We start from the raw sequence: 23,299 nt of genomic DNA, 5'->3' as shown, positions 1-23,299 counted from the left end.
AAAAATCACTCGGTTGTTTTACAAACTATCGATAGACTATCGATAGTCAAAACTAGTCGGTAGCGCCCATCACTATTAACTAAGTATCCTTAAAATAGTTCATGAAAGTAAACGATAAATTATTAAATTAATATTGTATTATTATCAGCTTAATTTAACGATAAGCCTAATAAAACTATAAAACCTATTGTAAAAATACTCGAGTCTCGAGTTGTAGAAATCGGAGTCCGATCGTCCAACGAGTTCACAGATAACAGTACCACCACCAAGGTATAGAAACAATATTATTGTTAATTGTTATGTTATTACGTAATTACTAATTAAGCAGTTTTTTGGTAATACAAGTAATACCACTACTGAAATTAAATGACAAATTTTTAATTAGTATGACCGGAAAAAAAAATAAAATATTATAATTATCTAAGTAAAATATCTACTCAATTTATTAAGTATTGACTATTAAGTAATTTATCATATTTTGAAAGTGTTTGAATTACAACGAAGATTATTCCAGTTTGTACATATATTTTATTATAATGTACCTAATCGTCCTAGTCATATTTTAATAATAACATCAATAAAATACCTATAGCTAGCTAATGACCAACCCATGGTGTATTTGACAATATTTTATAAACCTCATTATACTTTGAACAGTTTGAACCAACCATTAGTAGGTACCTATACTACTATAACTACTAACTGTTAGATACTCTATAAAACGTACAACACAAATTAACACGTAGATAATGCAATTCGTTTTCGAAATTCATAATGAGACCCAACGGCAATCTAGGTACCAATTTTCCTCTACTAATAATTCTCATGGCATATTGACATAATGAATAAAATTAAAACTGAAAAGAGTCAAAACTATTGAATTTGCATTTTGAGCATACAAAAAATATTTGAAATTGTATAAATGTTTTTATAAACATTTACACTGTATGCTAAAAAACTGAAATAATTAAAATTAAAGCAAAGTTTCAATAAATTCAAATATTAAATTTTGATTTCATATAATATCTTGTATTTCCTATTTAATTAAGTAATTTTATTTATGTATGAAATATTATTAACATGATTTTTTTAATTACTTCATACGAGTTAAATTTTTACATACATTTATTTAATATGTATATTCGAAAATAAATCGTCTGTTTTTTGAAATATAGTTTTATTCAAAATTCATCATTATGCTTTGCTGGGTAATCATTTTTATGCAACACAATTTGTTTCTTGTATCTTTGTTTTAATATTTGTATGTTTTATTTCTATTAGGTACCTAATTGTCTTAATTATAATAGTAGTTAGCAACTATATAGTATGTTATAGATTGCATTCTTTAAATTTAAAAAATATTATTCTCCTAAGCTAAAACTAAATTCACACGTAAACGCCGTAAACTATCCTATATTAAGATACAGGTAGGGGTTGAAAAAGAAGCTACAAATCTTATCAGAGTCTCAGGGAATCTATATTCTATATTGATATAAATTTTACTGAAAACTATCCAATAGTTTCTAAGTTTATAGAGTAGAAAAAAAACAACAATAATAGGTATACCTATATAATATATTATATTATATGTATATACTAAAAATGTTATGATAGATATATCTACCTATATAAAAAACTATACCATCTATAACTAGGTATTTAAGATATTTTATTATTTATTTATTTTTATTAAATCTATTTGCTAAGCCAAAAAGATAATATGGGAGGTCTCACTGAAGATTCTTGTAACTAAGGTTCATAAAATCGTATCTATTATACTAAAAAGTAGGTAATTTTTTAAGTTATAACTTATAATATTACAAAAATAATAGTAATTAATAAACTAAGAACTCAATTAGGTAATTAAACTAATTCTACTAATTTATAATTTAAGAATTTTTAATTAATGAAGTAGTTAATATATAAATACAGTAATAATTAAATTTATAAGATAAGAAATAACTTTACTGTGAAGTGTGAACTATCAACTATCGGTTTACACTTTACAATTTATTATCATATAAACATTAAATTATTATATTATAATGCAATATATTTATATGAATCTAAAATCTACTGTAGGTATATTTTTACAAGAAATTATTTTCATAGAAAATTTAATATTTTAATTCATTTGAAATATAAATTTAAGTATCTATAGTATAACCAACATATATTTTTTTTTTTTGTGTTTAATTTGTTTTATTATATAATCTGTAAATATATTATTTTTACAATAAGCACAAGTGTTGTTAGAAAAGAATAATAAAATAAAATAAAAATAAAAACCAATATATAAAGCATAGAAAAGAAATTAAAAAATAAGCCACTTTGCTATAGATATACTTGTAAATTGTTATTAGGTGTTAACTGATTTTTGTATTGTTGTGGGTATATAATTTTATTACATAAGTAAAAAATTTAAAAAAAAAATCTGATGTGAAGAAAACAGGTTGCCTATTACAAGTTATTTTCTTATTGAATATAATATATTACCTATTGTTGATACCGGCATGTCTTTATTATCAGTAGAAATATATTATTATTTACATTATCTGTGAGGTTGTGTACAATATAAATACGTTCGTTATAAAATAAAAACAACAAAATTCTTTAGAAAATATTAAATATGTATAAAAAAATGCAATTAAAGAAATATGCATTTTTTTTCTAAAACTGATAAAATATACAAAATATTCATTTAACATTTTTAATTTTTAAACTTATCATTGTTAGAATGGATTTCTAGCTTGGTCTAATACAAATCGAGATCATATAAAAAAAAAAATATACGACTCCTATAACTTTCGACTCTTTCAAGTCCTATTTATACCAGCTATACCTAGTTATGACTGTTTAATGTTTATACAAGTTTATGAGTATAGACTATAATATTATAAATTATGATAGATAACTAGTAACTACTAACTTCTATTGTCTATTATCATATCTATGATATAAAGTTGGTTGTATCGAATGGAGTAAGTTCAAGGTTATAGGTACATAATAGATATATTAGTAAATATCTATTGCAATTAACGAAGTGTACGGACGTATGTCGTATATGATACGTTGCTAGTCATCACGTCAGTACTCCATACTACGACAAATAAACATATAAACATATTTAGTAGGATATTTATTTTTTTGCCGTGGGCACTACTGTGTATTCTGTTTTTTAGTAACCAAGTAACAATTTACTAAAAAAAAAAATACTAAACACTCTATATTTCTATCTAATTTTCTATGTAGCTGTTGCAAATTTATGGAACTTCACATCACACAATAACTATACGTCTTATTTGTTATGAAATTTTATTGTGCATTGTGCATATGCTCATCTAACCGTTACAACGTTCATAATATCTCATGAAATATAATATAATATTTTATAAAATAATAGGTACTCATTCAAATCGCGTTAAATGTAAATATGGTTAATCCTGTTTTTACCGCATATACCACGGAAATCCTAGATTTCTAGAACGTCTAGACTGATTGTACAATTTTGGTGAGCCATGTAAATCGTAAGGTATGATTATTGTAATTTGTAAGGTACCTATGTCTTTCTAATGACCTTAATCAATTTAAATTTTAATGCATTAAATAATTTACACAGTTATGTAAATTATATTTGAATAGTAGGCAGATAATAATTGTAACGAATTAATTTTAATTTTATTTAAAAAAAATAGACTATTTGAATTAGCCTAATTCAATTAGGATGGTTTCCAAAATAAGTTGTGCATCCAAATCACTCGTGCCCAGATATCTTTTTAGATATCTAATATCACTTAACTATTTACATTTGTTAAAACTAAATTGTATGTGCCTTTTATGACTTTATATCTTAGTTACTAGGTATTTTATAATGTTTATCCCCTGAGTAAAAAAGTGATATTAAAATATAAAACATTCTTATAATAATTGTATTTATCTAATCGTTAAGTAATACATATTTATTGGTGTCAGAGTTATATCAAAGAGTATTTAATTAAAAATTTTAATAAACGTTATTTATTTCTTATATTTAAAGTTTCAAGTACCTAGGTACCTATTAAGATTTAAGTAGTTTAACTCGCGCATGATAAGCTTGTATTAAGATGTAAGCTCGGTAAATTTACCAATTATTTTTTACAGATAAATATTTTTTTACTGAAAACAATAAATATTTGACATTTAAATTAAACGTCTTAACGAGGTGAATATTTATAATTTATCAATATAATGGAATAGTTGATATATAAAACTTAAAACATTAATCGTTCAACATACGCCCACATAATTTTGTTTTGTTGTTTTTAATATTATAGATAATAGATACCTATAGCTAATAAATTTAATTTGATTAATTTACAATTTATTTTATAGGTACCTACATTTTTAATATTTAATTATATATAAAATAATTTAAAATATATACAAAAGTCAATAATACACTACTAGGTAAGTACCTTTACAAAGTCATTCATTAAATTTATAATATCATTTAACACCCTACTATCCAGTACCAATAAAAATAAGCGTTACAGAAATTATGTAAATTTATGAAAAAGAGGAAGGAGAAGTCCCTAGGGACATCCCCTATGGTGGCACAAAAATTATCAGAATTTACAGAATTTACGATAAATGTACATATATTTTTCTCGGTAAATACCAAATAAAAAATTACGTACATTTTACATCTCTACTCGTATACAGTATACCTAGGTACTTGTATGACGTGGCATGTAATATGTACGATGTACCTACCTATATACATACTTATTTTATAAAAATAAATGTAAAATGTTTATCGAGTAGGTAGGTATAGGTATTGATATACACCGTAATCAGCATATTATTTTACAATAAGAAAATATTATGTAATAAACTAATAAGTAATAATAATATATATTATGGTTTATTGCTTGAGGATATTTTGTAGTTAATACTTTTCCTTTGGACTTCAGTGTTCATTATATAAATGGATCACATATTTTAGTAAATATGTTGCGACATCATTAGTAAAATGCATTAAAATTTAAAAATTAAAAAACATTATTTTATAATTTATATTGTTATAACTATTATTTTAAATTACCTGTTTGTTTTATAACATAATGTACAATTGTCTGAAGAAAAAAAAAACACGTGAACGATACCATAAGCTCATAACTATAGACTATAGTAAATTAATATATATAAATTTATACACTACGTCTACTACTACTTATATATTATCTATACAAAAGGCTTTTTATCAAGATTCTAGGCACTCTAATTGGTACTTAGTGTACTTACTATACTTAATACGCTGAACACACCCATATACTTCCAAGTTTTAATAGTACCAATACTACCCAATATATTTACCAAATAATTTGTCTTTTTTCGATAAAAGTATGAAACATAGGTACATATAGATTACAACATAAATCTGATATGATACGTGATTTCCGCTGGAATAACTATACACAGTAGCAGCTCGTAAGTAAATGTTTAGAGGAGATTAAATTTGAATTCTATAACACAACTCTATACAACAACGAACAAGAAAAATCCTTTTATTGAAAAAATAGTTGTACTTAATACATTTTTAATGTTTAATGACATAATGATTTAAATTTAAAGAGTCTATTATTTGGTCTTTTTTCATTTTGAAAGTAACTATTAATATTTAAATGTCGAAAATAATAAATATCAGATAGTATAACAATTATTAAACAATGAATGTAAATTGTAATTAATTATGACTACGTACAACGACTAACAACGGGGCGGCGGCACGACAATTGTCATGAACCCAGTTTTAATAGCGTCTACAATATTAATATGCGGCTTATTCTCTCAGGCTCTTTTAGTCCAATTGGTCCAACCAGCCTTACACGCCATTGCCCATTACACGTTAAGATTGAAATCTAAAATTTTCGGGCGGCATTTTCACTATTAAAAAAATAATAATTTTTAATATTTTCAATATTAAAAAAACAAAGAAAACGATTTAATATATTTTCAATTCAAATAAAAATGTATCTATACATTTTTATTTTTAATTAATTGTTTACAAATAGCTGTTTTTTTTTTTGTTTTTAGAGGAGAAACAGTCTTAAAGTCTCCCCTAACGATATGTTAAAGTCCAACAATGTTACTTTTTTATGAACTTACTACGAATAATATCAATTTTAGTGAAAATAATATGATCGATAAATTTCTTACAGATAAAAAATATCATTTCGACAGAATCGATATCTAAGCCTTTTGGATAATTGAGTAACCTACAATGGGCGCATAACCAGGTGCATACTCAAACAAGTATATTTTACAAGTGCTAGTACCAGTTTACGCCAAAAGAGTACCTTTTCCGATTTTATCAATACTTACCTATTAGAATAGATGTCACGAACAAAACTATTTCTATGCTATTAAAAGCTGGAAATGCAGTAAGTTATTTGAAACACTTAGTATATTATAATATTAAAAAATAATGTATTATAAGGATAATCAAGCAATAATAATAACACATTGTGAGTTTGTCGAGTACCTACAACATTTAGAAAATACAATTTTTTTTTAACCTCTGTAATTATTGTACAACGTCAAACTATTAAAAAATAAATAAATAGAACATGTAACATGTATGGTATATTTTGGTATATTATATACATAATTAGTTGATATATTTTTTTAAATAATAGGATATACTTTTCACAAAATATACTTATATTTGTAGGCATATATTGATGTATTTGACAAACTTAAACTTTGATATTGGTGCACTCCAACAACTTTGATATTTTTTGCTTTAGAGCAAAAGATATACATTAACATAAAGAAACCTCTGAATAGTAGTTCACATTTTTTGTAATTACAAAGGTGACATTTAGTTTAGTATTATTTGCTGTAGATAATTTTAACTAATAATTATAAGTTTAAGTGCATTATATTATGTACACAAACAGTCAAATATTAGTTGAAGGAATATGGAATGAAACAAGTCTTCACAAGTAGTTAAAATTTAATAAACTGAATATACCAGAATTTTTTTTTTCTGAGATAGGTATTCATTCCTTACATATAATTAGATATTGAGATATTTACAGGGAGAGATATAACTTTGTTCCTCTATTGACCTCTTCTTTCTTTAGGTATATTTATATAATTATAGTTGTGGTTTTTTTTTTTTATTACCAATGGGTAATAAAATGCTGAGATATTTGAAAATTAATATTTTGAATTTTATCTTCTCCCTTAAAGAAGCCATTGATTGAAGTGTTTCCATTAATCGAAAATCGTATAGCCATGTTTATAAAATAAAAATTTTAGTAGAACAAAAGATTTTTTATGACTTATTAGTTTTAAAGAATTATTAGATTAGGCTGACTATGGAGAAATGTTTTTGACATATTAGCAATAAAGCTTAGTTTATTAATAAGATCTATTTTTATAAAGATGTTGACAAAACCAATTATGTAGTTTTTGCACTTTACGCAAAAAAAAAATGTTCAAAAAAAATTAATGCTATCACTGTAGAACTATATTTGAGGATGCATGATGTATATTAAGAAAAAATCCTTAAGACTAGCTACCAAAGAGTATAAGTGAAATGTACAACTTGATGTAGTTTCTAATCACATTTCACAATTTAGATTTTTTATTCTTGTTCATTGAATAAGTAAATCTGTATGCAATTTTGAAATAATATGTTATGATCCATCCAGATGATTTGTTCAAATAATTAAACATTTTCTAAAGATGTTAAAATTAAATATAATTTTAATTTAAAACTAATTGCATGTGTAATTATAAATTATGATGCCAAATTAATCATAGTCTCATTCTTGATAGTTGATACTCCATACATCAAATATTTTGATTACCTACTAGCATAACATTATGAATAATAATAGTCTTAAAAAAACTTAATTACAGAAAATAATTAAAATATTAAGTACCTATTAATTAATTTAAAACTCTAGACTTGACATAACTTCAGATAATAAATAAATTAATACATCATAACAATAAATCAAGTATTTTTATTTTTAAATAAGACAAAATATTAAATTATTTAGTAAATTGAGACTTACTTGTTTCTAATTTTTTAATCTCTTATGATTGGTACTCCATCCAGTATAACTAGTTTAGGAAGCTTTCTAATACAATCACTACGCCATATAGATTCGTCTAAACAATCATAGAGTGGATTTCCTAAGGAAATTGTAATTATTTATCATTATGTTTTTAAACAAAGATAATGTGTACAAATAAACTGATGTCATATTATTTAAGGATATAGCAAACATTATTTTTTCTATAGCTACCAACCTTAACATTAAATTAATAAAAACATGTATGCAATTAATATATAATACATGCTATTGTAACATATCACATATTAATTATTGATTGATAAGTGATGATATTCAAAACTAAATAAAAAAATATATATTTCCAATATTATATTAATTAAGTAATTTTAACAATACCATTATTTTTAATAAATGGTCTAAAATTCTTGATGAATAGTTGATAAATTATCCAATGTATAAGTTATTAAATTATAATAATACCCTTATAGTGTGTATTATATGCCTAATTCGAATAATATAGGTACATAACAATAAATTACCGACAAATAAAAAGTCTTTTAGACTTTCCATTTCTGCAAGCTTATTTACTTCCGCCCATTCTTTGACATTATTATTAGACATGTGTAAAACTTTAAGTTTACGCATTCCTAGAACACCTTTCATTTTTTCAATAAAGTTATAAGATATCCATAATTCTTCTAAAGTATCAGCCAATGGTTCTAGCCCAGTAAAAGCCTTAATGTAGTTTCTTCCCAGTGATAAAATTTTTAAATTTCTTAAAGCAGCAAGACCATTTATTTTTTCAATCATATTTGTACTTAATGATAATTTTCTATAAAAAAATATTAACATTTGCACCTTCAAATATATAATACTTAACAAACATTGTATTAATAATAAACACATACTCGCATTTAGTTAAAACTGATAAATTATTATCCATTTTTTCAATCGGTGGCCATTGAAATTGTAAACATATATTTGTAGCTTCACTTGCAGATTCTTTATTTTCATCTTCCCAATTTTTTATAGCATCCTTTATTGTAGTAGCTTTTAAATCCTATTAAATTAAATAATATTTAATTATAAATTTTAAGTGAATAATTGCTACTTTAATTATTATATACTTACTCCCATTTTTATTCAAAAAATAATCTTTCATTTTTAATCATATGTTAAAATAAATGAAATATATTAAGTTGCTATGGTTATGTACTTAGTTGTATTGTTGTATATATCACTAAATTATTGATCTAATAAACTTTTATAATTTTTAACTTACTGAAAACCAAAATATTGATAACTGTTTTATCGTTTTAGCATAATAATTTTAATGTCTATATGACATTATAATACTAAATTATACTTCAACACAATCAATTGGAAAATATATTTAAATTAAAATTTCAAATTGTTATTGATAATAGTTATTTTTAAATCTCTAATTGGAAATACTTAATATTAGTTTCATTACATTTAATCCTATTATGTTTAACAAAATTAATTAGTTGAAAAATATTTATACGACTGAATATTTAATAAAACCTGTTAAATACACAGATACAGAATGATTCTTTTATTGTGAATCATTCATTATTATAAAAACTATTAACATTTTCTTATGTTAATGTAGTTAAAATAAAACAACACTTTTAAAGAAAAAGAATTATATTTTTTAAAGTTTTTTATTTTTTTGAATAACATACACTTTTAAATTTCATAATTAGAAGTAAAATATCTCAATACCTAAAAATCAAAATTTGGACAAGTAGTTTGAGTTATAAGTATTTAAAGTTTAGGTAAGCAAAGTAAATGGTACAGGTATGACCCATAAAATATTGGCCTATTACTCCATTTGCCTAAACTTTAAATACTTTCAATTCTCATAAAATATTCATCCAAATTTTGAATGTTTTGTATTGAAATATTCTATGTCTGATAATGAAATTAAAAATGTAAATTGTTATTGAAAAAATTAAAAATTATAATAATAAAAAATATTAAAAATACACATATTTTTTTAAAAATGTTGTTTTATTTCAATTGTAAGTTATATAAAAGAACTACCCCGTGGTGTGTATATATATATACATAGAGGAAAAAAAATAAAAAAATAATGATGAAATAATAGTTTTATTTATTGAAACATATACATATTATAATTTAAAACAATAATGTGTAATGTATTTAAATCGATCGAATTAAAAAATTGGTAAAAGAAAGCTTAGCAAATATTATGGATAATTTTTTCTTAAAAATATAATAATATAGTAAAAAATTAGACACAAGAAACATAAACTCTATAACAATATTTTAAATATTGTATATGTATTCAGAAACAATTGTTGTATAACTAAAACTAATGGAAATATTTATAATTAATAGAAAAATAAAATAAAAATTAAAGAATATAAAATAAATGTAAAAACATTTCTTAGTTGTTATTTTAAACAATATTTCTGAATATATCATTTGAATTAGATGACCATTTTACTTTACCAGTATCTTTATCCAAATAAACTTGATTAGTAGCAAACAGTTTTAAAGCTTTTGGAAAAGCAATATGTTCAACCTTCTTAATTTTTTCAATGAGACTTTCTTCTGATTCATCTACACTTATATTCACACTTTCTTGTACTATAATTGCTCCAGTATCAATTTCTTCCTAAACATTATATTCAAAAATAAATTTAGATTACAAAAAAAAAAAAAAATAAACAAAAATATTTACTTCTACAAAATGGACTGTACAGCCAGTAACTCGTACACCGGATTCAATGGCTTGTTGTTGAGGACGAAGACCTTTAAATAAAGGTAAAAGTGATGGATGTATGTTTAAAAGACGACCTCTCCACTTGCTTACAAAGTTTTTTGTTAATACTCGCATAAAACCAGCTAAGCAAACAACATCTACTTGTGTTCGATCTAATGCCTTCAATATTTCATTTTCAAATTCTTCTCGTGATTTAAACTTAGTATGATCTATTTCCTAAATAAATCAAAATAAATATATGGCACTTGCAAAATATAATTTATTAATATATTACCAAAGCCAATATACCAGCACGTCTAGCTCGCTTAAGACCTTCAACCTCAGGTCTATTGGAGATTACTAAAACGATTTCAGACATCATAGATGGATCATCAGTAGTAGTATCAATCAATGACTAAATTTAAAAAAAAAAACAAATTACTGAGAATTGATTCTTGAATTTATTCAAGCATTATAAATAATTAATACTATTATATTTTACTTGTAAATTGGTTCCAGATCCTGATATAAGAACAGCTACACGCATTTTAGGATGCATCCTAGATGCCACATATGTCTGAATATGGGGACGCATTAGAGGCTCCATACGATTTGCAAATTTTTTCACTTCAACTGGTTGTTCGTCTACAAGTATTAATGAAAGTTCACACTTTGAGCTCTCTTTTTTCTAAATTATATATATGTATTGTTACACAGTCTACAAAAAGTTAATTATACTTTTTGATATATTATGTAAGCTGCTGGTGGGACTTACCAGACATTTTTTCATCAACTATGCCAACAACTTTACCATTAGTAGCAGATAGAACATCTTCAACGTGTTTCCTATCAATAATTAATATCATACCCAAGCCACAATTAAGTGTTCGCAACATTTCCGTTTCATTGATGCTACCTGTGCAATCAAATACATTTATTAAAATAAATTACTTAAAAATAGACAAAAATTAATATATAATAAGTATTAATTAAACCTGTTGCAGCTATCCAACCATAAACAGGCTGTATATTCCATTTTGTAGCATCTAAAACAACTTTTTTATTTTTTGGTAAGATACGCGGAATATTTTCTATTAAACCACCGCCAGTAATATGAGCCAATGCTTTAATATGGTTATTTCTTATTGAAGGTAATACACGTTCAACATAAATTACTGTAGGAGTTAAAAGTTCTTCACCTAAAAACATATTTCAATTTTTCAGATATTTAAAGCAAAAATACAATTATTGAAATATTGTAATAATTTTAATTTTTAAGTTAAAAAATAGTAATATATGTTTATGATATAATTAAAAATATTTAATAATTAAAAATTAACCATAAGTTTTCTTGTCCAAGCTAAAAGGGGCTTCATCTGTAAACTTATGACAACCCATGTCCATTATTTTACGAATTAAACTAAATCCATTAGCATGAACACCACTTGATTCTAAACCAATAACAACATCTCCAGAAACAATATCTTCAATACGAGGCAAGATCTTATTTCGCTCTACTGCTCCTACTGCAAAACCTGCCACATCATAGTCATTATTATGATAAAGGCCAGGCATTTCTGCTGTTTCTCCACCTAAAATTAAATGTTAATTAAATAATTTATTTACATGAATAAACTATAATAAATAAATACCTATAAGAGCACATCCAGATTGATGACAACCATCTACAATGCCTTTAACCACTTGAACAACAGCTCCTCCTTCCAGTCGACCAGTTGCATAATAATCAAGGAAAAATAGAGGTTCAGCACCATGAACTAATATATCATTAACGCACATTGCAACAAGATCTTGTCCAATTGATTCATGACTATTACATGTTAGAGCAACCTTTTAAAAAATAGTAAATATCAATGATAAATAAGGGGTTTTATCCAAGAAATAAAAATTTATTTTATAAATTGAGACAACTGAGTTATGTCTGTAATTTTTCAATGTATAGAGTATGTACATAATCTGTGACCGTAATTTGTCAGCCATAAGTTCTAATCTAACCAAGTTGTGTCCACAATAATTGTTTATCAACACAAATAACTAAAAACAATTCAGGTTAAATTCTAGACTTTTCTATATATTAACTATAAATATTACAGAATAATTTATCCATAAATTAATATAAAACAATTGCTTGAGTTTAAATAACCTAAATCATTGATTATCAGTCAGTGTACTACAACCATGGGGACCACTTTGATCTCATATCCAAAAACATTACATTAAGCAATGATTGAAAAGCACAAGACTTCTCAGATTAAAAAAAAAAATGAAAGTAGCACTGTTATCTATCTACACTTGTATTAGTGAAATCACAAACAAAAGACTAGGTAAATTATTCTTAATAGTATTAAAAATAATCAAGCAAACGATTATACCAAAAAGAGTAGTTCAATTTACAAAAAATTATGAAAAAAAAAAAAATGTTATGGCTAAAATAAAAAAATAGTACATTATGAACATATTCAGACAAAAACAAAAACCAAGTTTAGACAACCATTTAAAAATTTAAATTTATTCATCAACATATCTGTGTATACAAAAATGTATGATTTCAAATTAAAATTAATGATAATCATACAATTTATAAAAATTACACCCTTCGGTCTGTAGAAGTTAGAAGGAAAATTTAATTTTTTTATTGTTATTGAGAATGATTTCAAATATTTCTTTGAAAACCCCTAGAGGCCACTTAGACCTGTTGTTGAAAATATTAAGATACAATTTGAATATATCAAATAAGGTTATCTTAATTTTCTTTACCTTCAATTTAGTGCCAACTCCATCTGAACTTGACACAAGTATTGGGTCCTGGAATGCAGCTGCTTTAAGATCAAACATGGCACCAAATGATCCCAAATCTCCAAGTACTCCTTGACGTTTTGTAACGGATACCATTTGTTTATAAATTGGTATTAGATTATTACCAGCAGTTATATCAACACCACTAGACTTGTAGGTTGTAGCACCTTTAGCAAGAATTGCTCTAAAAATAATAAAACAACTATAGGTAATTACCAAAATAAAATAAAATAATGATTCAAACCTAGCAATTCCTCTATGAGCAATATCAGTTCTGAATTGAGCACCATTAAACGTTATTCTGCCACAAGCCATAGTGGCTCTAGCAGCAGCTAAAACTAAGTCTTGATGAGTAGTTACCACAATCAATACACGGCCTCCATTTGTAACTAATTCCCCATAATTGTTCAATTTAGTACCCATATGAAATACCATACCTTTTGTTACACTAGATAATCCTGAAAAATTCCCAATTATGTTTTTAAAAAAAACAAAAAATTAATTATAATATTTTAATAAAATATTAATTAATAACTCAGTTGTATAATTTACCAGATATTACATCCCCTTTACTAGATGTTAACGGATATCCTCTACTAGCCATCACAACACCGACACAAAATTGATCAGTTTTCCATTTAACTTCAGCTTTATCCAAAGTACCATCACAACATGCCTATTTAAGTATTAATATTTATAAATTTAATATAATAATTGTTAGGTAACATCTTAAAATGAATATCAACAATAATAACTTATTACATACTTTCATAATATCATAAAAGTCTGATTCTAATAGTGGCAATATTGTCTGGGTTTCAGGATCACCAAAACGGCAATTGAATTCTAAAACTCTAATACCATCATTAGTTACCATCAATCCAGCATAAAGAACACCTAAAAAATATAAAATAAATAATAATTTTTAAAAATAATAATGGGCAATAAACAAAATACTTACCAACAAAAGGAGACCCACGATTACGAAGGCCATCAACAGCTCTTTGTAAAATATCTTTTGCCTCATCCAACTCATTTTGAGGCATGTTATAACAAGGACAAAATGCTCCCATACCTCCAGTATTTGGACCCTTGTCTTGATTATATGCTCTCTTATAATCTTGACTTGGTAACATGACATTTATATTAACACCATCAGTAAAACATAAAACCTATATAAAAAAAAATACCAAATATAAATATAAACACTTTTCTAGATTAAAATGAATGTATCATACAGAAACTTCTTCTCCTTGCAATAATTCTTCAACTACAACGGTCTGACCAGCTTTACCAAAACGATTTTCTGTTAAGATAGCATCTAATGCCAAGCATGCTTCTTGTTTATTAGAAGCAACTACCACTCCTTTGCCCGCAGCAAGACCACTTGCTTTAACTACTAATGCAGGATAATCAGCCCTAGCACAAATATTCAACATAGATTAAATAAGTGTCAAATACAAATATAATTTGTAAATATTAATTAGAATAATTACGAATAAACAAAATCTGTTGCTTGTTTAACATCATTAAATGATTTCCATTTGGCTGTTGGAATATTAAACTCATCCATAAATTGTTTTGACCATTCTTTGTCACTTTCAATACGGGCTGCTTTAGCAGATGGTCCAAAACAGTTCAAGTTATAAGCAGCTAATACATCAGCAATTCCAGATGCAAGAGGATCTTCAGGACCCACAATTATTAAGTCTATAGATTTATCCACACACCATTTTGCTAATAACTATAGTTTAAAAAAAAAAAATATAATGTAAAATCATTTCCAAAAATAACATTTAAATTAATATAAAATTAATTTTATTTCCAATGTTGGTTACCCTATATTAGTGTGTACTCAAATTTTTAACACGTGAAAATTCTAACTAAAGTAAAGATGTACAAACACTAGAATAAGTTTCAAATAACATTTTCTATACAGGTTTATGTACACTTGAAAATTGTTTACTTTGAATTATAATATACAAAATAAGACTAGTGATGTTATAAATTGTACAGAAAATAAATTACAAATATTCAAAACAATGAAATCAAAAAGTTATACTAAATTTCATGAAAAATAATAGTAAAAAAAAAAAAAAATTAATTAAAATTATTCATAGGGCGAATATCCATTATATTATTATTTTTAACTATATTAACATAATGTTAAGTTTTAAACATTTTATGATTTTTTTAAAGTTTTATTTGATTCAAGTTCAAATAATATTTTAAGTTTGATTCTAAATATGTTTATGAAATGTAAAAAAAACTTTTATATCCTCAAAAATAATTGTATTGTAAGTTTTTATTCAACAACGAAGAGATGTCCAGAAAAGTATATCACTAAAAATAAACAGAATTAAAAATGGGAACTTCCTAATGTACATTAAAATAAACTATAAGTTGACATGATTTTCAATAAAAATATTTTTATCTTCATACTTCAAAATTGTTAATATCCAAATCTACAAATTCAACTTGAGGCAATAATACAGCTCCAATGTTGTTTGGTGTAATATAAATTTTTTTCACCTGCAAAAAGGAAAAATGTGTTAAAAAGTATAATAAATGTATAAATAATAAACATGTAATATCTTTAAATAGATAGACTTATAAACTTATACAATTTGTTTTACTTCATTGTCTAGTATCTTCACTACATGTGTAAATATTATAAAAACTTAAATAATACATAATTAATGTACTATATGTACTATTAATGTTTATAAATGGATAGATTCTTTTACTCTCACACATTTAATGCTATTATAAGATAATTATTTTTTTTTACAATATTAAAAAAAAAATAAACAAAGAAGTATGTTTTAGTGTATAAATAGGTACAGTTTAAAATTAAATAAATAATAAAATAAAGATACATCTGATTAATTGTTTTTATTTAATTTATATTATTTAAACAATTAAAAATTGTCTATCTAATATAAATTTTTAAAATGTTAAAAATTATAATTATTTTCAAATAATATGACAGTGACGTTGAGGAGTTGCATAAGAAATTGATCATTTTATGTAGGATTGGATTGACAATTACTAACAATTAATAAATCAGCTATGATACTATAAACATGATTTAGTAGCTCATGATTAGTCCATTACATTTCAGTCAAATATAATTTCTATACAACTTGATATTATTATTGTTTTAACACTCTTAACTATTATAAATATTTATACCTACTCAATAAAAATTATTGAGTAAACATACTCAATAATTATGAATTAATACAGATAAATTCAAGTATTAAAGCGAATTATTGGTAATGACTATTAAAAATAAGTAAATATTTACTTAATTTAATATTATTATTTTAAATTTAAATTATTCTCACTTTTGAAGAAAGTGATAATTTCCAAGCAATTGCATTTTCTCGACCTCCGCCACCAACCACAAGTACACTAGCCATTACAGGATCTATAAAAATAATGGTTTTTATAAAATAAATAAAAATCAGTTGACCCTTTAAAAAAAATATAAATACAGTAATCAGATAAATTATTATTACACGAATCAGTCGTTGGTTAAAACTACCTGAGTGATTAAGCTGAAACCGCAAAAAACCACGTGGAAAAAACGAATAAAATGAATATTGCACACAACACGAGAAGTACGTCTGTAGTCTGTACTACTGTAGGACATAGATGTATATAATAACAATAAATTATAAAATATATAGTTATTACTTATTAAGCATTAGTTATCAGTCATTTAGAATCGCATAATCAAATACTCGCATGTAGAATAAATAATGATTATGAATTACGATTAAGATTGAGGATCACAACATTTAATACTTAATGGGCATTGGGCACTGGTCAGTGGATAATCAGTGGACAATAATCATAAAATATTAAATACATTTATTGCTTAATAATGGAAGAGGAAATATCAAATAAGATATAATATTTGTTTAATGATAAATGTATCACGAAACGTGATTTTATAATCACTTACCAATATCAGAATAATTATTATATAATAACCTTAAAGAGTAATTTTAACCGCCAAAATTGAGTAAAAGATTGTTATTTGTTGTGTTATTTTCTTGGGTAAAAAAGCGGAAATGACGTTTTAAATATTCAGGTGCCTTGAGAATTGTGATTTAAGTATTTAAAAACATTTCATTTATAAAAAAGTAATAATTATTTATTAATATTTGCCTTCCGAAGATAATTAGATACATCAAGTATTTGTATCAGTGTAATGTATAGTATGTATTAAATTGTATAGTATACTCTTTTATAATATTATATACCTACCTTTTTTGTTTAAAATTTTAGTTCATATTACAACAGACTATATAATGACTAACCATAAGACCATAATTATTTTTATTCTGATCAAATTATGAATAAAAATAATTATTATCGATTATTAAAATTTAATAGGACTCTAGAATTTTAAAATTATAAATTGTTCATGCGTTTTAAATATTCATAACTTAATTTAAAATATATTTAAAAAAAAAACCCATGAGGTTCATTAGGTAATATTTTAACTTTTAAATTTGATTATAAATAAATTCACTATAATATTATCCATTAAGGACTAACAAAGTTAAATGTTAAATTAATTCTTCAGAACGTACGATTTGCTATATTATGTGTTGGTAAGATGGAAACAATGCACGCTATGTATAAAAAGACAAAAGTTATAAACTATAAAATATAATACATAATATACCTCTCTTTTCTTGTATTATTGGATAAATATATTTCATATACAACCTGTACCTATCCAATATCGGCACATAATATTTTACGTATAATTAATAAGAATACAATTATAGACAATGAAGATTATTCAGATTTTAAAATTTCTAAGAACATTTTAGTCCTGGTAGTACTATAGTCTATTTAAGTCTCTAAATACTTAAATAGTGATATAGGTATAGTTAAACAATTATTGAATTAAAATTAATATCTTTATTGACAGACGACAGTTAATAGATAATAAATGAGTTATTATGTGTTTTAGTTATCAATATAGACTATTGGTATACTTAATACTTATATAATATGAAAATCTATAAATCTATATAATGTATAAAAATATTGAAAACAGGGTTAATGGTTATTTTATTATACTAAAAAATTAACAATAACTTATGTAATATATATATATATATATATTAATACATTGGTTGGTAGGTATTGCTAAGGCCTCCCGCAGAAATTTTTCTCAGGGGGGCCAGCGAAAAATAATACACTTACCATAAATTCTGTTTTTTATATCACATCATAAAAAAAATTATTTATTTATTTTAATATTGCAAGTGTCGCCTTATCAGTTATCAGTCTTCCTTATCGCCCTCCAAGACGCTATATAAAATCCAAATAAATGCAATAAAAATTAGGTAATATCTTAATTAGCGGGGGGGCGTGGCCCTCCCCCCCTGCGGACGGCCTTGGGTATTACCTACTATTACTATATAAGCATTTTGCAAATTAAAGTGTGTGACTTAAGAACCTATATATTTTGAAAGACTGTTGATCTGTGCGTATGGATACCTATAATATATGTTGTTAAATTTATTTTTCATAAGAACTACACTATAAATAAATTTTTTTTTATTTTACAATAATAATAGCTGATAGCACATTAATTAGTCGATTAAAAAAGCAATCTAGCGGTGACAATTTTTTTAAACTTAAAATCGTTAATCAATGTTTTTAGATAAATAATAAATATCCAGTAGGTGCACTCAAAATGTGTTAGGTTAGGATTTTAAAAAGTAATAACACTAATAAGTAGTAAGTAATAATCATTAAGAATTAGAATTTAGAACTATAATATTATGTAATACAGTGGGGATCTTATTGAATATTAGAATATAAAATATAAATTTAAATCCAATAATCATCAGCCACCATAAAAAAGGTCTAAAGGTCAAATAATACAAGTATACAAATATAATAACTAAATTTCTGCTTATTGATAAAGCTAGTCCACATTATTTCAATTGAACAATCTCATTATTCTGTGGTAGAGTTATATCATAATAGAATTAGAATATAATGATTGTTCTATAATGCTATAATAATAATTGCATTTTTCTCTATCTAATTAAAAAATAATTTCGAAGTCTTATTCATTAATAGTTGATACTGTTGATAGGTAGTGAATAATGACTTGTGAGTAAAACTAGACCTATGACGAAAACAAGTAGTTAAACCAGTGACGTATTTAAGTCAGAGTCCCAATATATTTTCAAGTTAGGGGGTCATAAGGCCCTTATTATATTATATTAAGATAAACACTAAACATGCATTTTTTGTTAATTGTATATATGTTAAAAATAATTACATTTAAAATACGAAAAATATTGTACATATAGTATCAGACTGTTTCTAGCATTACTATTAATAATTTAATTTCTAAGTTTAAATCCCCACCTCCTGATCCTTGGACAACTAAGTTGCATGTTACACCACTGAGTTAAACCTATAGGTACTAGACGGGTTAATTGAACGATTTAATACATATTGGTCACTAAAATAATATGAACGATAAACATATACTTATATTATGCATATTTATCTAAGTAGATACTTATATAGTTAAACTTGACTTTTTTCATAATGTTTATTTTTATATAATATGTATAAATAAGTACTTATAGTATGTATGATCATATTTGACCATTACTTTATTTAATGTACTGAATGCGTAAGTAAGAAAAATAAAAAATGTACCTACTTATGTACCTAACTAATAATAGGAATTTATCTATAAATTTGTAATTTCAACTAAAACATTAAATGATAGCTATGTATAGAACATGACATCGACATGCTTATCTTAAATAATATTTTAGTTTAATCTGTGTTCTTGAGCTTTGCCCGTCTTATTTAGGTATTGGTACTTAACTTGAATTAAATGCTATAAAAACGACAATAAACATACATAACTAATCTATACGAGTTTTTATCAGGTTGTATTATATAGCTTATAAAATTCTATTGATATAGTTAATTATAATTTATAATACTTACACGAATATACCTACTTATATCAATACATTTTTCACGATTTTTTAAACAATTTATTTTACGGAAGTTAGATTAAATGATTATCTACCTACAATCAGTGGTGTTCAAAATGTTTAAAAATATGGCATACCTACTTCATCTCCTATAAAATTTTTTAGCATATCAATCTATATAATATACGAAATATATATATCATAAAAATCATTGTTGGGGCCAGAGGGAATGTAGGATATGCGGTGACACCCTCTAAATAGTCTAAATTACTAAACGATTTTTTTGTACAGCTGAATCCAGTGGCACAATCGAGGGGGTCCCGAGTCCAGACTCCTCCCCCTTGAGTATTTTTAAAGTCGAAAATTACATTGAAAAAGATTTTGGTAATATAATTATATAATAATTACCACTAGTTGACAACCTAACCTTGTCACTGACTACATGCGACATGCCTACATGTTGTACTGGACCGATATTCATAATTTTTCTTTTTAAACTCATGTACTCGGTGTGTAGAAAATCAAATGAGAAAATTCCAAAAATGTATCAATGAAATAGTATTTGGAAATATTTAGTTTTACTGCGTATAGCGACACACTTGTTTGCCGTGCGTGCATATATCTTTACAATCTCCACTACTTCTACGAGTTATACATGTTGTATTGCTATGTCGTTTTCGTCTTTAACGACATTTTTTAATACATAAACATATAACAAAAACTTTATTTTCGATTTCGTCGTTTCATGTACAGCACTTCCAACAGAGAACACTGAACAGTATTTTTTACATGTAAAACTCTTACATAATATAATTATTTTGCTTAATTTTTATTTAACATAGCGTTTCAATTAATTTCTATATTAGGTGATGGAAATTGTTTATTTCGTTTCATGGCATATTATGCAATTTTCGGTACGCAAGAAAACCATCAAAATATTCGATTAAGAGTTGTTAATTTAGTGATAAACTAATGGATAATTGGATAATTGTGATAAGAATAGCTTTTACTATGACAGTAAAAAAAGAACAGGGTCAAACATTGGATATAAAGTAGGGTTGTATTTACCCCAACCTCTAATTAGTCATGATCAACTTTATACTTTATACTTTATACTTATATGTTCAGAGTAAGATATTTTGAAAAATTAAAAATACAAATAATACCAAACAACAAAAAAGCTACAATAAATAAAGTTAATAAAGAAATTCTATAATAATTAATAACAATAATAACAATACACAAATTCATTAGAATTTTTCATTTGTTAATACTGGGTGAAATATTTACAGTTTTTCCGTATGAAAAAGCCTCATGTATATATATAAATATTATTAAAGCTAAAAATTAAATTACCTTCCATTTTATGTTTTTCCTAAACATTATTAGTACATTATTATAACGACATACACATTTTTTATATTTATTTATTTATAAATAATTATTCAACAATCTTATTTTTTTTACTGTAATTTGATAACGACGGTTATTTCTATTTTTAAATCAATACCAGCACCTTAAACAGTTTTTTTTATAAATTATAAGTACATATTTTGAAAATGTTATTGCATATTATAGAAAAATTATTATTTTATATTTACGTATAAGTTTTTAGGCCTCACGAATAATGTTTTAAAATTATTACTAAATAATTAACATCGTTATTTATTGTTAGTGAGTACCGAAAGCACATTCGATAATCGACACTTATAGTAGAAAAAAACAGTTACTTAAAATTTCCGCTTTTTTATTATTCAATTGGAAGTTTTTGTATGTTATTAGTCATGGTCGTGACCTTTTGGTGCAGAAAAAAATGATTCAGTTTTTAATAAGTTTGAATTTCAAATTTTGACAAATTTTGTCAAATCCACAAAAAATGTAAATAGTTTTTTAATTAAAAAAAATCATATAATTTTCAAGTTATACCTACATATTATTGCTAGAAATTCATGTGTACTTAATAGTTACTCCTTCGGTACTAGTTGTTATGGTTATTAACAGAGCTGTGAATTTAATTCACATTTGTTTTGCTACACTGTATAAGATAATGGATTCGGACAAAGTCGTTTTTGTCTTATTTATAATTCAAAAACGAAATTTTAATTTGCATATTTTTTTTTTTTTTTTTTAAAGTAGGGCATACAACTGCACGTTTTCGTGATTTTTTCATATTAATGCTTTTTTCCTTAGTTTTTAGTCGTCCAATGGAACTATTATATTTTTAGTTAGGTAAGTATTAAAATTAAATTGTTACTCGATAATAAGACTATTTTTGTTCTGGTATCTATAAGTCCGTAATCCGAGTATAATTTCGTAATTTTAGATTAAAGAGATCTATATAATCTAACTGGAAGGTAATATATAAATAAAAAATTTAAAATTTATTCATTTTATTTTTTGATACAGACATTTTTCAAAAAATTTCTGTGTATATATTTTATATATTTTTAATGCATTAAATTTATAGCCCTGATTATTATTAATAATTACGGCACAGTGTGTTAGATATTTTAATTTTCCCGCAAACCGCTTTTGAATATCCAATGCTGGATTTTAATCTTATACATTCCGTAGTATATGCTCTGTAAATTAAAAATTCTGCTGTACTATTGGATAAGTGGTACACTTCACACTTGAGAACAATAAACGAACAA

General features: G+C 24.6%; 2 protein-coding genes across 6 annotated transcripts; both read right to left on the bottom strand.

Annotated features, from left to right (window-relative positions):
* Nucleotides 1–5,680: 5,680 nt before the first annotated feature.
* On the bottom strand, nucleotides 5,681–9,233 carry LOC112596063 (dynein light chain 1, axonemal). 2 transcript variants are annotated; one of them, XM_025341541.1, is made up of 5 exons: nucleotides 9,204–9,233; nucleotides 8,981–9,132; nucleotides 8,612–8,904; nucleotides 8,070–8,190; nucleotides 5,681–5,925 (listed from the first exon to the last, which is right to left on the bottom strand). In XM_025341541.1, the coding sequence occupies exons 1-4, from the start codon at nucleotides 9,207–9,209 to the stop codon at nucleotides 8,084–8,086; spliced, it is 558 nt and encodes a 185-aa protein (XP_025197326.1). In that variant the 5' UTR covers nucleotides 9,210–9,233; the 3' UTR covers nucleotides 5,681–5,925; nucleotides 8,070–8,083. The 2 variants fall into 2 exon arrangements, with proteins under 2 accessions (XP_025197326.1, XP_025197327.1); XM_025341542.1 differs by lacking the exon at nucleotides 5,681–5,925 and adding an exon at nucleotides 7,785–7,862.
* Nucleotides 9,234–10,490: 1,257 nt separating this feature from the next.
* Nucleotides 10,491–17,543, bottom strand: LOC112595962 (trifunctional purine biosynthetic protein adenosine-3). 4 transcript variants are annotated; one of them, XM_025341379.1, is made up of 19 exons: nucleotides 17,344–17,536; nucleotides 17,192–17,288; nucleotides 16,992–17,074; nucleotides 16,084–16,173; nucleotides 15,138–15,385; nucleotides 14,880–15,060; nucleotides 14,603–14,813; nucleotides 14,408–14,538; nucleotides 14,194–14,317; nucleotides 13,886–14,099; nucleotides 13,603–13,825; nucleotides 12,477–12,675; nucleotides 12,165–12,416; nucleotides 11,820–12,023; nucleotides 11,600–11,740; nucleotides 11,327–11,469; nucleotides 11,120–11,239; nucleotides 10,804–11,061; nucleotides 10,491–10,737 (listed from the first exon to the last, which is right to left on the bottom strand). In XM_025341379.1, the coding sequence occupies exons 3-19, from the start codon at nucleotides 17,064–17,066 to the stop codon at nucleotides 10,519–10,521; spliced, it is 3,033 nt and encodes a 1,010-aa protein (XP_025197164.1). In that variant the 5' UTR covers nucleotides 17,067–17,074; nucleotides 17,192–17,288; nucleotides 17,344–17,536; the 3' UTR covers nucleotides 10,491–10,518. The 4 variants fall into 4 exon arrangements, with proteins under 4 accessions (XP_025197164.1, XP_025197165.1, XP_025197163.1 ...); XM_025341380.1 differs by having other exon boundaries at nucleotides 17,166–17,536; XM_025341378.1 differs by having other exon boundaries at nucleotides 17,192–17,536.
* Nucleotides 17,544–23,299: the final 5,756 nt, after the last annotated feature.

Source organism: Melanaphis sacchari, unplaced genomic scaffold (genome assembly GCF_002803265.2).
Source record: "Melanaphis sacchari strain LSU unplaced genomic scaffold, SCAv2.0 Contig2_pilon_pilon, whole genome shotgun sequence".
Lineage (NCBI taxonomy): Eukaryota > Metazoa > Arthropoda > Insecta > Hemiptera > Aphididae > Melanaphis > Melanaphis sacchari.
This window is presented reverse-complemented; position numbering and strand designations above follow the sequence as displayed.